Genomic DNA, 12,922 nt, shown 5'->3' with positions numbered 1-12,922 from the left:
TGCTAGTTCACGCTGGCATTCTGTTTAGTTTTCATTGTGCATCAGTGGGAGTAACTAAATAACGCTTTGGTGGTCAAAATGTTAGTCTCTGTTGCTGGCCATCAATTGCGGCTTGAATAATGAACTGGGTGTATAAAAACCACTTAACCAAAAATATGCGCACAGCACAAGCAAAACACAAAAGGCGGCAGCAACATTGTGTGGCTGTAGCTGTTGCCCACCTGTCGTGGCTATAAATTAGGATGGCTAGCAACATGGCTGGCCATATTGTAAAAGGTTAAATGTTTGACTGCTCAGCTAAGTGCGGATTAGAGCTAAGTCCAAACTTACCTTCTGTTGATGCTGCTGGTGGAGCTGCTGCTGCTGCTGTTGCTGCTGTTGCTGCTGTTGCTGCTGCTGTTGATTGGCATAAGCACCCATTTTGCTAACGGGTATAAGCGTATTATATTGTATGTACTGTCCGTGCGCATTGGGCATTGGGCCGGACTTTTTATCGACCACCGCATACGTGGGCATTATGTGATCATATGTGGTTGAGGTAATTACGGCATTCTGCTCCGCCAGCGCTGCCGTCGCATAAGCACGACTGTGTCCCTTTGTTGTCCACTCATCGTCCACATCGTGACCATCTGCAATGGAGAGCGACATAAGCAACGTAGCGCATGCTAAGCGAACTTGGCTTACCTTGCGGTATAATATCGGGATTCTTATCGATGCTGTCCAGACTGCTGGTCACATGGCATGTCTCGCGTCCAATGCGATGCATATCCTGCACTGATTGCCCCCCATTGTGCGCCAAAGTGCCAATGCCCAGGCTGCCATTGTTGTTGCCCAGTATGCCGCTCAGATTGCCATTCCCATTGCCATTGGCATTTGGTGTGGTGCTGCTACTGGCGGCGCCGCCGCCGCCATTGCCCGGATGCGAGTAATTATTGCGATCGCGGCCTGAGCTGCCGCGCACACGCACCACAATGACAATGATGAGCGCCACCAGCACAATGCTGCCCACAATGCCCGAGAGTATGCCAAGGAAGGGCCGAATGTCCCCGATGACAGTCGCATAGGCCTGCGATTGGTCTACTTGCGTTTTGCAAAGGTGAAGGAAGAAAAGAAGAAGAAAAATGCTCAGCAACCACAACAGAAAATTTTCACCAGACCACAGCAGACTGCATTGCATATTTTCTACAGTCGCCGCCTGCTATAGCTTTTTATCTTTATTTTTTGCATTGTTTTATGAGCTGCTAACTACGTTTCGTTGTTGTTGTTGTTTTTGTTTGGTTGCTGCTGTGCCATGTTGCCAGTTGCTGTTGCACGTGCTCGGAATTTAGTGCCGCTTTAATGAGCTGCATATGTATACGTGTTTGTTTCTGTGTGTGTGTGTGCTTGTGTACGTGTGTGGTCCGTTGTAAGCGGCTCAGTGTTAAGGTTGCTAATTTTTGTCTCAGCCCGCAGCGGCATGTCGAGCATTTTGAGTAGCTCCAGCCCCCCAAAAGTCCGAAACATTTTGTGCGCTCTGCTTTTCTATGTTGTGCATTGTTTTGTTAGGCAAATTTTAAAGCGAAATATGTATGCAAACGTTAGTAAACCAAAAGGCAAAATAAACAATCTGTGTGCACCTAGTGCAAAAACATAAACAATTCAAATTCGAAATCAAAATTGATTGCAAAATTAAAGTGTGCGTAAAATGAAATTCAATACATTTATTCAAATAAACAGCAAACTTGAAATAATAATAAAATAAACAAATCATATTGGTTACAAACTAAAAAGTAATAATAAAATGAAAGCTGCAAATTATAATAAAATTATAAGGAACATGTTACTAAAGCTAGAGCTGCTAAAAATCGATGAACATTTTTCACTAATAATTTGCTGCTTTTATGCGTATTTTTATTTATATATTAATTTCTATATTTTAAAACAAACAGCAGCGCATTTTTAGCAAAATTGGCAGCTTTAAAATTATTTGTGGCAGTTAAAGTTTTGATACTTTTATACACTAATGATTGTATTATTTAATAATTTATAGCTATCTAAATGTAAAGCATTGTGTTTTAATATTTCCTATTTAATTGAAAGACATTCAAAAAATGTAATTTTAAATTTAGGCAAATATGACGCAATTCTTATATAAATTCCTAATGAGTATTAAATTTTCTAGTAATGTTCGTTTCTTAAATTGCTCTTCACATCGATTTTTATGCAGCCCTAAATTAAAAAACAAAAAGGTAATCACTTAAATATTCTAAGTCTAAATATAAAACTTAAACTCAAAATAGCCGCTACCTTCATCAAATGCTGAATTGCCCACGTTAAGGAATTCGTCTTCATCGCAAATGCAATCGCTTGTGGTTGTTGTTTTTGTTGTTTGCTGTGTATTGATTGTGGTAGTGGTAGTGGTTGTTGTTGTTCTGCTTGCCTTGATGTCAAACACAGGCTTAGAGGCTTGATAAGACTTTGTAAATGTTATTTTAACTGAAAGGCATGCAACCAAAAGAGTTCAAGAATATAAGAAATCAACGAGAGGCGAATAGCAAAGAACTTAAAGCAAATTAAAAGCCAAATCAAACTGTCATGCTCCTAGCTTTTAGAGAGCGAGATAGATAGAGAGCGAACGAAAGAGAGAGCGCATGCCATGAGTTAAGCTGCAGCGTCAATTAATTTGTAGGCACGCACTGCACCACGTCGTCCTGCAGCTACACCACACAGGACATGCATGAAATTGCAAACGGATTTTCCACTTCACACGCACACGCACACGCACCCGCAGACGAGACCAACCCACTGCCACGCCCACGCCCACACATAGCAAAGTCTATGGCGCTTGTCTGTGTGTCCGACCAACTCACCAGTTTGCTTCTCTGGATCCTTTAGCGTGTAGACTTGCAAAATGGTTGCGTTGCTGCGTCCTTTGCTGTTCTGCGCTATGAGAAAAACATTGTAGCCCATGCCCGGCACCAGTCCGTTAACCTCAAAGTATGGACGCCTGCAGAAGCGAATCGATAGCACCACAGACAATACGAAAAGCAGTAGAAGAAATTTATAAATGAACAGTGAGACGCATCGCTGAGCAATTGCTGTGCATTAGACAAAATTCACACGGCGTGTGATTCTGATTGCTACTACTCGTTGTACTCACTTTGATGTGGACATTTTTGGATAACGCATGGAGCCATTCACATAAACCTCCATGACAAACTCCTGCTGCAGGCCGCCGTCGAAGCCTTCGATGCACTCGATTTGAAATCCCGACGATGTTTGATTCAGCAGCGTGCAGTTCACCAGCGGATCCGGTTCGCCTAAACACACACAAAGAGCGAGACACATAGAGAGTGAGAGAGTGTGAGATTGCATTTGGCTTTTACGATTGTTATGCATGTTTTTGCTTTTAGCTTTTATTCTTTTTATCGTTGGTCAGCAGCCAAGCAACAAATTGCAAAAATGTTGTACGTGTCACGTGACTGATTTGTAGCTGCTGCTGCTCTGTGGCACTTCAAATCAATGTGGCAACAACAACAGCAACAACAACTTGCAGCCATGTATATTGGCCAGACGTGGCAAATAAAGCTGCCAAGCTCATTGACACCAGCAAATGTAAGAGCTACCAACTATAACAAAATAAACAAAAGCTGCAAACTAAGATTTAAGCAATAGCAAGAATAGAAATCTAACAGATGGCACTAGTCAAATAAATCGCTTAGAATCGCTCAAAGTTTAGCTATATATTGCAATTATAATGCTTTACTGCTTGTTTAATCGCCAGCAGTCCATGCAGCACTGATCTGGCCTCGCTTGCTGGCTTACCCCACTTTGATCTAAGTGCAATAATAAAAGTGAAGAGCGCAAGCCACTGAGAGAGCGTGAGCGACAACCAACGCTTATGAGCTAGCGAAAGCAGCGCTGCTCGCATCTCTCGCTCGACGTTGCTCAATCGCTCAGTGCTGTTGCGACTGAACAAGAGAATCGCATTCTACGCTGAGGCTACAAACTTTCTCTTAGGCCCAGCCCATATATTATTTTGATTTTATATATTTTGAAGAAGACTTATAATCTCATGCTAGGCAGGAAAACGCTCCTGATCCTACAGTTTCCATAAGCGGCAGACTGCTTAGCTTAACGTCACGTCAGCCTTTATATTTGCATTTAATATTGTATTTGAATAAACTATTGTTATTTGTAAAAGAACTTTATTTCAGATTTGTAGCACTGCTTGATAGAAATATGCAGAAGGGGCTGTCCTTGTGTGGGGTCTGTTGACCCCCTCCCCCCCTGGTAATCAAAAGTAATCATTCAATGAATAACGTCCCCCCTCCCGCAATGATTACGTAATCTCAAGAAAGGAAAAATAAGCAAATTTGTTCTTTTAATCTATATTTTCAAACGGAGATTCCACGGATTTGTATTCGGTACTTATTGGCGGAGTAATCGGCGCGAAACCAATTTTTGAACAAATACTTTTGACAGTAAAATTTTTATAAAATGATTACATAATCATTGTCCAAGACCGCCTCCCTCTCCAAGCAATCAAACATAATCATTTCCTACCCCCCCTACCCTCAATAAATGAGTTTAAAATAGAAATATCAGAATAACGCGGTCATTTGTCTATTTTTATAAGCGCTTTATCAAATATATATTGCTCGTTAAAGTAAAGAATATGCTTTACATTAATTACAAAAATAAAATTAGTTTAGCATAATGTTTGAGCCTTACCGAGCAATATATAAGTTTACAATAGCAATAACGACTATTGAATTATCTTACTCGAGCCATGCTAGTTCGGTTAGAGATACTCATGATAGAGTATCAACACTACGGCTCTAAAGTTTGATGCTGTGGTGGTAGGAAGAGCGTGGGCAGAGGGTAATGTAAGTTAGTCTAAGTTAGTTAGGTCAGTTGTAATAGAGCGGTCGATCACGACGCATACAATAAAGAGACAACACAAAGAACTCTGCAATCTTTCTCCTGGTGGGCAATACACGTGCGGGCTTCGGCAACATCCACAGAAAGCTCAATCGAGACTTATCTATTGCCATAAAGATAATCGCAGGCCTTTGCCACCGGTTTTACTTAAGAAGCCGCACCCATATAATTTATATGTGAGTTTTCGCTTATAAAAAAATGAGCGAAGAGTTTTTTAATAAAAATACAAACTGTGCTTATTGCATAAACAACTTTAATTTATAAATTTGAGAACCTGTTGATTTCACATATTCGTGAAATAGAAAATACTGCTCCATTTTCCACAATGGATCGCGAACTGATGTATAGCAATTGTTATATATTTAACTTAAGCATAGCTTTCTCCAATATAATGAAAATTTAATTTAAAAAATCTGCTTTCTGTCACTTTAATTACAGACTGACAACGGCCATGCGCAAAGGCCATGCCCAAGGTTTCTCTAACTAATCCGTAGCTGCTGCTTACTCTATAACTGCACTCGATGTACAATTTGTATATAGCAAACTTCTATGCTATTGGTTAGTCCATTTATAAATCTGATGTGCATTGGTTTCTGTACTAAATCCTCAGTTAGCAGACAATAGCTTATGTTATATCAAAGCCAATGCAGCTGCCTGAGCTGAGCATGTCAAAAAGTGTTGGCATAGACTTTTCAGAAATTAATTTGGACCCTTCCAGCTAAGCTAGTGCATATGGCATATGCCTAATCCACAAAGCTGCTAATTGAATACTGCAGTTGAAAATCAACAAAGCAAAGGAAAAACAGCAACACTTTTTTGCTGTGGCGCTAGTTACTGCTGGGAATATTTAGAGGACTCACCTGCAGGTGTTATTTTGTATACGCATGGCTCGCTTTGATCGCCAATTTCGTTGCTGGCCCAGCAGAGCAGCGTGCCATAGTCCTGCAAATCCAAAAGAACTCAGCAGTTAAATCAGAATTCATGTGTGTGTGTGTGTGTGTGTGTGTGTGGGTGTGAGTGACAATGCAATGTCCAATGGGTGGACTTAATTTATGCATGCAATGCGACAAAAGCGACACACAGTTATTACTATGAGGCCAAAAGGTAGCGTAATTGAAAATTCAAAACCGCAATTCGTTTGGAAAATTATGTGTTGCTAGCTTTCCCAGTGTGTGTGTGATTTATGTGTGTTTTGTGTGTGTGTGTGTTTTGTGTACTTACATTTTCCGTCATGGGCGTATAGTGGGCAATGCTGCGTCCGCGGTCAACGAGTACGAGCGAGGCGGGTATATCAATTGTTTCGCCTTGCGTCGCATTGAATTTCCATACGTAGCTCGCCTCGGCGGGATTCGCATCGATTTCGCATGCAACTTTGACCTGCTCATGGCGTGCCGAACTGTAGTTCACTTTCTGCACAGCTCGGCAAACGGGTGCAACTGCAAAAAGATTGAAACGAGAGCGAGAGCAGCAACAACAACATGAGAAACGTGTCTGGGGCAAATTGGCAAAAGGCATTTGCATAATTAAAGCAAAACATTGCGAAACTTGAGTTCAATTTGTAGTTAAATGTCGCACTGCCGAACAAAAGCTTGCAACAAAACGTTGCAACTAGACGGCGCGTTCGGCTCGTTTATGCCACGTTTTGCTCAATTTACCAGCAGAGCAGAGCAGACGAAACTTTTTGCAAAGTATTAAAAGCTAACAAATGTACAACTCAGACAACTAACAAACTTACACACACAATTACAGCTACAATTGCATTTGCATGTATGTGTGTGTGTGTGTTGCAGTTGTCTGTTCATTTGCGCCTGCAAGAAAAATTATACAGAAAGACAGACAGACAAGCATTTTGCTTAATCAATTTGTGCTTGGCTCTTATTTAATATTTATTTGAAATTGTTACTTCTGTTGCCTTGTCATGTTGCTCTGTTCTTTTAGTGCTGCTTTTGTTGAACGCTACTTTGTTTTTAGTTGGCGTTGGCCTAACATTCAGTTGAGCAAAAAGCTCTTTGGTATTTATGCATATTTCAAATGTTTCTTAGTTGAGTTTCTTACGCTTGTTTATCGGCTTGACTTTTCCAATGAAAATCAGCACAAAAACTAAGCGCATTGTCTTAGAGTCTAAGTCTTTTTAATTATGGCACAGGGTTGCCATAATTTATTCGAGACTCTTTTTATATTCTACAGCTGAATTATTCATTGAATTGTTTTTCAATTCGATCACTGTTTTTATAAAATATTCTATTGTACAAATTAAAAACATTTCACTTTGTCATTTTTTAAAACATAAAGACTTAATATAAAATTTAAAAACAATAACCAAAACTCAAACATCAAAACTTGTACATAACTTTAATTTCTTGACGACTCTTGAGCGCTCATAAAGCAGCAAAGCAAAATATTAATTTGCAAGCTTCTTTAATTTATTAAATAATATTTTATTAAAAATTGAATTGAAGTCAGCAGCAAGGACTTTAAAGTTCAAATATAATTTTAAGCGAGTTCAAAGTTTTTTTTTGATATATATGATTGTTGCATTATGACATCATCAATTACAATAAGTTGAGAACTATAAAGCATAAAGAGCTGGGCGGCTGATTATTGCTCACAAGTCTCAGACAAAATTAAATAAAAATATTAAGCTTGAGATTTATGTAAATTTTTAATTTGGCATGAATTTCTATTTGGTATTCAAGGAAAACTAATTTCAATTCAAATGAATTCAACAAAAACAAAAAATTAGAAACAAAATAATTTATTCAAATGATCTAAGAAACTTTATATTTATATACGATAAACAGTTTGGCATTATTTATTTATTTGCTAAGCAAATGAATTTTTAATAATTATTATTGCTTTAGTAACTTAACACTGATAAGTCTGAACAACAATTCAATTTGGTAACCTAATCAATATTTATATTCCATCTGAAATCATCAGCATGGCATTCAATTCAAGCGTTATAGGTTTATTTATATGCTAGTCATTTTTAAATAATTTTAATTTTAAATGCAATTGTTTCGTTTGCTTTAATAGCAATTAATTCAAGCCAAACTCTTGCTGTTGGAAAGAGTTAACCGCGCATTATATTTATGCATATATCATCGACTTTACTTACATCTGATATCCAGCTGAACGGGATTGCTTTCGCCGTCGCCCTCGCGATTGCTGCCCACGCAGGTGTAGATGCCAGTTCTGGCCCGGCTCGCATTTTGCAGCACTAGACTTTGATTGGCCACGACTATGCCCTGGGCTGGATTATTCTCCAGTATTTCGCCCTGTCCGAATACGAAAAATATATAAACTTTGAGGTAAATACATATGTGTGTGCGAGCAAGATAATTGAGCTTGGTATGTGTGTGTGTGTGTGTGTGAATTTATTTCAATTTTCTAGCCAAGTTGGAATAATTTATTGGGTTAAATTCAATTTGGCGTTAACAGTGCAGGGGATATAAATTTAATTTGCAGCTAATAACACTTTCATGTTCATGCGCCCGCGGGCGCTGGCTGCATAAATTGCTAAGTGCTTTCAATGCTAAATAATTCAATAATAAATTGTATAAATTTCGATTTGCTGCCGCAAAAAGTGTCTATAGATTTTCACTTAATGTGTGTGCGCGTGTGTGTGTGTGAGCTTCAGTCAGCCCTAAAATATGCAAACAATTATTTTGTTGCTGCACAGACGCCAAGCTCAGCTCAGCTCAGCTCAGTGGTTTTCGATTTTCGTTGCCCAGCGGCGCCTCAAGGTAATTTATGTAAGGCATAATAAAAAATAATAATGTGTGGCATATTAAACGTCTAGCGCATGAAAAAAAATTGCCTAAGCATTACTCACGTTATGTCGCCAGCTAACTTTGTAGATCCAAGGATTCGACTTGATGTTGCACTCGAAGAAAACATCGACGCCTTCGCGCAGCGTCGAGTTCAGCGAATTGGTGCCCAGCTCCAGACTGACAACAGGTATATCTAAGATGGGCATATAAAATGTATTAAAGCAACCGCAAACATAAAGCGTATAATTAAACTCGCCATAGGGCAAAACAAAATCAATTCTGAACAATTGAGGGGGGCGGGGCGAGCTAATCAAGTTCAAATTTTAACTTAATTAAAGGCAAATGGTTTGGGGGCAGTGCGCGCGAATCAATTAAGCTTATTAAGCAATCTATCAAGTTGAGCAAACAAGTTCAGTGCAATGCACCCCACCCCTCATTGGCAGGCAGTTGCTCAATGGGCTACAACGTTCAATAGACGCGCTGCATAAAACACAAAAAACCGACGCACAAGTTAAAAGGTAAGCAAACCAAAGCGTGCGGCGCGCAAACAGGAAACGGAAGCGGGCTGAGGCGGATTGCCATTTAAATTTTGTGCAAACAGGTCGAGCGCAAAAAAAATAAAAAATACACATAGCCGTAAAAGCGTAAAGATGGCAGCGCAGTTAGCGTCGTTGCTTGCGGTGTTTGCGGCGGGTTAAAAAAAAAAAAATGAAGCAGCAAAAAAAACTTTTGCAAGTTTGGCGCAAACTTTTGCCGGCCGCCGCTGGAAATTAATTTGCCAAAACTTGCCACAAACTGGCACACAAATAATAAAAAAAAAAAATAAAGAATCCGGTAAATGTTTTTTTTTTTGCTTCGGCTCGTGCAAAGTATTTAAAGTCGATATCGGCAATGCGCCGCCGCTGCCTTTGAGATTTCGCTTTCGTTTCGTCGCTTGGTGTTTGAGTTTTCATTAAAAAGTTGCAGCGGCAGTCAAATTAAATATTAAACGCAGAACTTACGATAAATATCCAATTTCCAGCCATCCTCCATGCCCGATTCGGGTATCATGCTCTGCTCGGCGCGGCAAGAGAGAAACTTGCCGCGATCATCAATAGTGGGCGTGAATGTGAGCACCGAGGTGGTCATATTACCATCTGGATTTGCCTGCAAGAACAGTTAATGATGCCTGCATTAGCTTGCTGTGTGTGTATGTGTGTGCTGCCAAGCGAGACAAAAGGAAAAAGGATGCGCACGTGCAAAGGGGCAGTCGTTAAAGCTGGGCCTGCCTTTTAATTGAAGGCAACTCTACGTGACTGCCGTTGAAGCAACTTCAATTACCACAAAGCATGTGTACAGAGACAAGAGAGAGAGAGCAATAGAGAGCGAGACAAAGTCTTGTGCTGAAATGGGCTACGCTGTACTTGGGTTTGTTGCTGTTGCTGGCTGTGGCGCCCTCAGGGGCTTTGGGTTTTGTCTTGCCATTAACAATTCGGCCATTATTTGAAAATTTGCATGCGTAATACCCTGTACAGTAAGCACTACAAAGGTGCGCTTAGCTACGCAACTCAGCAGCAGCTTTGACTGATAAAAAGTCATATAATTTATTTACATCTCTTGGCTGCTTTGTTTTCGCTTCGTTTGCTTGGCATTAAGTATACGCGCTGTGTGTGTGTGTGTGGTACTTACAATCTCATGCGTATTCTTCATGGGCGTGCTGCCCTTCCACCAGGTAATCGTTGGCGCTGGACGTGAGCCGATGACAGCACAACTCAGCTGATAAGAATTCTCCGCCGACAGTGGACGATTCTCACCCTGCAGCTTCACAATCAATGGACGCACTGCATGGATAGAGAGACAGACAGACAGTTAGACAGACAGTTAGACAAACAGGCAAAAGCAAAGTTGAATAGAAATTTCAGTTGAAATTAATTAGCTGCTTCAGCTGCTGCCTGTTTGGGTCTGCAGCGAGCGTAGCGCTGAACTTACAGTTCATGTCGAGCACGATGCTGCTGATAATTGGAGATGTCAAATTATTGTTCTCGGCACGGCATGTCAGCTGCATGTGCAGATTCTTGCGTTTCAGCTTGGCCAGTGTCAGCACGTTGCCCACACGCCGCTCCGACAGTGGATGGCCCCATCCAGAGCTGTTGAACATGGAGCTGCCATGCCACCAGGTAACCCTCGGCTGTGGTCGACCTGCAGCAAAGAATGGAATGGAGAATTATTGAGTGCAGCCCCCCAACATGCGGGCGTTTGTCTATGTGTGTGTGTGTGTAGCTGATATGTTTGTTATATGGCTTAAGCTTGAACGTTGCCAAACGAGCTGCTGGCTTGCAGCGATTTAGCTGCTGTCTTTGATTCTGTTTGTTTATGTGGCAACCCCCCACCCACCCTCTGGGTGAGTGTACAAGTGCCTTTCGCTGTTTCATTTGTTGTCTTGTTTGGCTTTTAGCAATTTTCAAGTGCTCTCAATGCAATTTGTGTGTGCTCTGGTCACTCTCGGCACTCAATTTGCTTGGCTCTTGTTGCTGCTGCTGCTACGTGCAGTCGACAGGATTTTAGCCAAATGCGAAATTAAATAAAAATGCAAATAAATCTCTGCCTGCATTTTCATGCTCTCCTCATCACTTTTAATTGTCACAGACACAAAAGCCAAACACTCAACTCAACTCAACTGACACGTGTGTGCGTGTCCTCATGTGTGTGTGTGTGAAACTTACCGCCAATGGCCACGCACGTGACATTGATGCTGGAGCCTTCGTTATAGGGACCCAGCGTCTGATCATTGATGGTGGCTCCCATGCTATCCAGCACTATAATCGACTCTGGCGGCGCTGCAATTGCAAAAGTGTAAGAAAAAAAAAAAAACATTTAAATTAATTGTGCATCTTTTACTTTATGTCTGCGCTCCGAGCTAAATCGCTGTCTAAAATATTAAAGAGCTGACAGCTACTTGCTGTCTGTCTAGCTCTCTCACTCTTGGCTCTTGGCTCTTGGCTAAGCAGGTGCCGAGCCAAGCAGCTTGCGCTTGTCCGAAAACTTTCGTTTTGCTTTCTTTCTTTACTTGGGGCTGCATTTTTATTTTAATTTATGATATTTTTGCGGCTTGTGGCTGCAGCGCAATAAATTCTTTGGCTGCAACTGGAACGTGTCTGAGCAAAGTTTTAATTTTGTTTAATTTGCTTGTTTTATTTGCTCGCTTGGCTGCCGCTGCTGCTATTTTGAGTTGTTTGCTTGGCACGCGCCACGCTTCGCTTCGATTAAGCAACTGGCAAATATTTTCAGCTTTCAGCTTTCTGTTTGCAGTTTGGGCCAAGATACGCAAATGGGTATTATGTCAGAAGCTTAGCCAGGGCCAGGACAGGGCCAGGGCCAGCACAGGGCTTAAGCTTAACATATTTGCTGGCAAATTTGCAAAACATGTCTTGGACTTAGAGCCCCGTGACGATGCCAGACTATTATCCCAGCTCACTGTCTCTTCCGCTCTCTTTCGCTTTCTCTTGACCCGCAGCAGCAGCAGCAGCAGCTTCTTCTTCTTCTTCTTCTTGTTACCGCTCGCATTAGCAGCGGCAACTTGTCTAAACTGTCCACCCTGCCAGTGTGTGAGGCAGGGGCGTGAGTCGGTCGGGGCTTCAGCTGCTGCAACTTTTAATCTAATATCTTCTTTAAAGTTTTTCTGCCAACCGAACATACAAACTTCTAAATCCTGCTATGGTTTTACGCTTCACATGTCACAAACACGCACACACACACACACACATACGAGAGTTGTTAGTGTGCGTTGCATGTTGAACATGCTCAAGAAGTTTGTAAAACATAACCACGCCCTGTTGCCCACTGCCGTCTGCCGCTGCCGCTGCCTTTGCTTAACGCTTCATCTAACTGCACTGGCGTCGCAGTTAGCGTCGCTGTCGCAGCCAACGCCGACAGCAACGACTATTTACAAACAATATTTTTTTATTCCGCTCGCCCATAGACTCATTCGTATTGCAGCTAAACGCCCCGAGACTCGCATATAAATTTTAATGGTAAATTGCAGCTGCAGCTTGCGCTCTGCAGGTAGCCCAAACGGCATTGAAAAAGAATCGTGGAAAAAAATGCATTTAGCGGAAAGCTATAGACTGAATTCTGGTGTTAACACTATAGCCATTTTATAGCTAGAATTGGCTATTTTTAAATTGCAGCAGCGAGAGCTTTAAATTTGCTATTTTAAAAATTTGGTACATTATTTTTATAGTTTCCAT

The 12,922-nt window shown here is 41.1% G+C and overlaps 1 protein-coding gene across 8 annotated transcripts in view; it reads right to left on the bottom strand.

Annotated features, from left to right (window-relative positions):
• The window catches only part of LOC108597232 (nephrin), a 72,503-nt gene that overhangs the window by 8,057 nt on the left and 51,524 nt on the right, over positions 1–12,922 (bottom strand). For 3 of the 8 annotated variants that reach the window (XM_033293072.1, XM_017983675.2, XM_017983677.2), the window contains 13 exons: positions 11,399–11,512; positions 10,665–10,874; positions 10,365–10,516; positions 9,698–9,842; positions 8,759–8,889; positions 8,042–8,201; positions 6,145–6,359; positions 5,784–5,865; positions 3,140–3,299; positions 2,850–2,986; positions 2,287–2,475; positions 685–1,080; positions 331–629 (listed from right to left, as the gene is read on the bottom strand). In XM_033293072.1, the coding sequence (XP_033148963.1) occupies positions 331–629; positions 685–1,080; positions 2,287–2,475; positions 2,850–2,986; positions 3,140–3,299; positions 5,784–5,865; positions 6,145–6,359; positions 8,042–8,201; positions 8,759–8,889; positions 9,698–9,842; positions 10,365–10,516; positions 10,665–10,874; positions 11,399–11,512 (2,390 nt within the window). Of the gene's footprint in view, positions 1–330; positions 630–684; positions 1,081–1,426; positions 1,522–2,286; positions 2,476–2,849; positions 2,987–3,139; positions 3,300–5,783; positions 5,866–6,144; positions 6,360–8,041; positions 8,202–8,758; positions 8,890–9,697; positions 9,843–10,364; positions 10,517–10,664; positions 10,875–11,398; positions 11,513–12,922 lie in introns of those variants that run through there. The other 5 variants (XM_017983679.2, XM_017983680.2, XM_017983676.2 and 2 more) reach the window with 4 other exon arrangements.

Source organism: Drosophila busckii, chromosome 2R (genome assembly GCF_011750605.1).
Source record: "Drosophila busckii strain San Diego stock center, stock number 13000-0081.31 chromosome 2R, ASM1175060v1, whole genome shotgun sequence".
NCBI lineage: Eukaryota > Metazoa > Arthropoda > Insecta > Diptera > Drosophilidae > Drosophila > Drosophila busckii.
The sequence above is the reverse complement of the archived record's forward strand: the minus strand, read 5'-3'. Positions and strand labels throughout refer to the sequence as shown.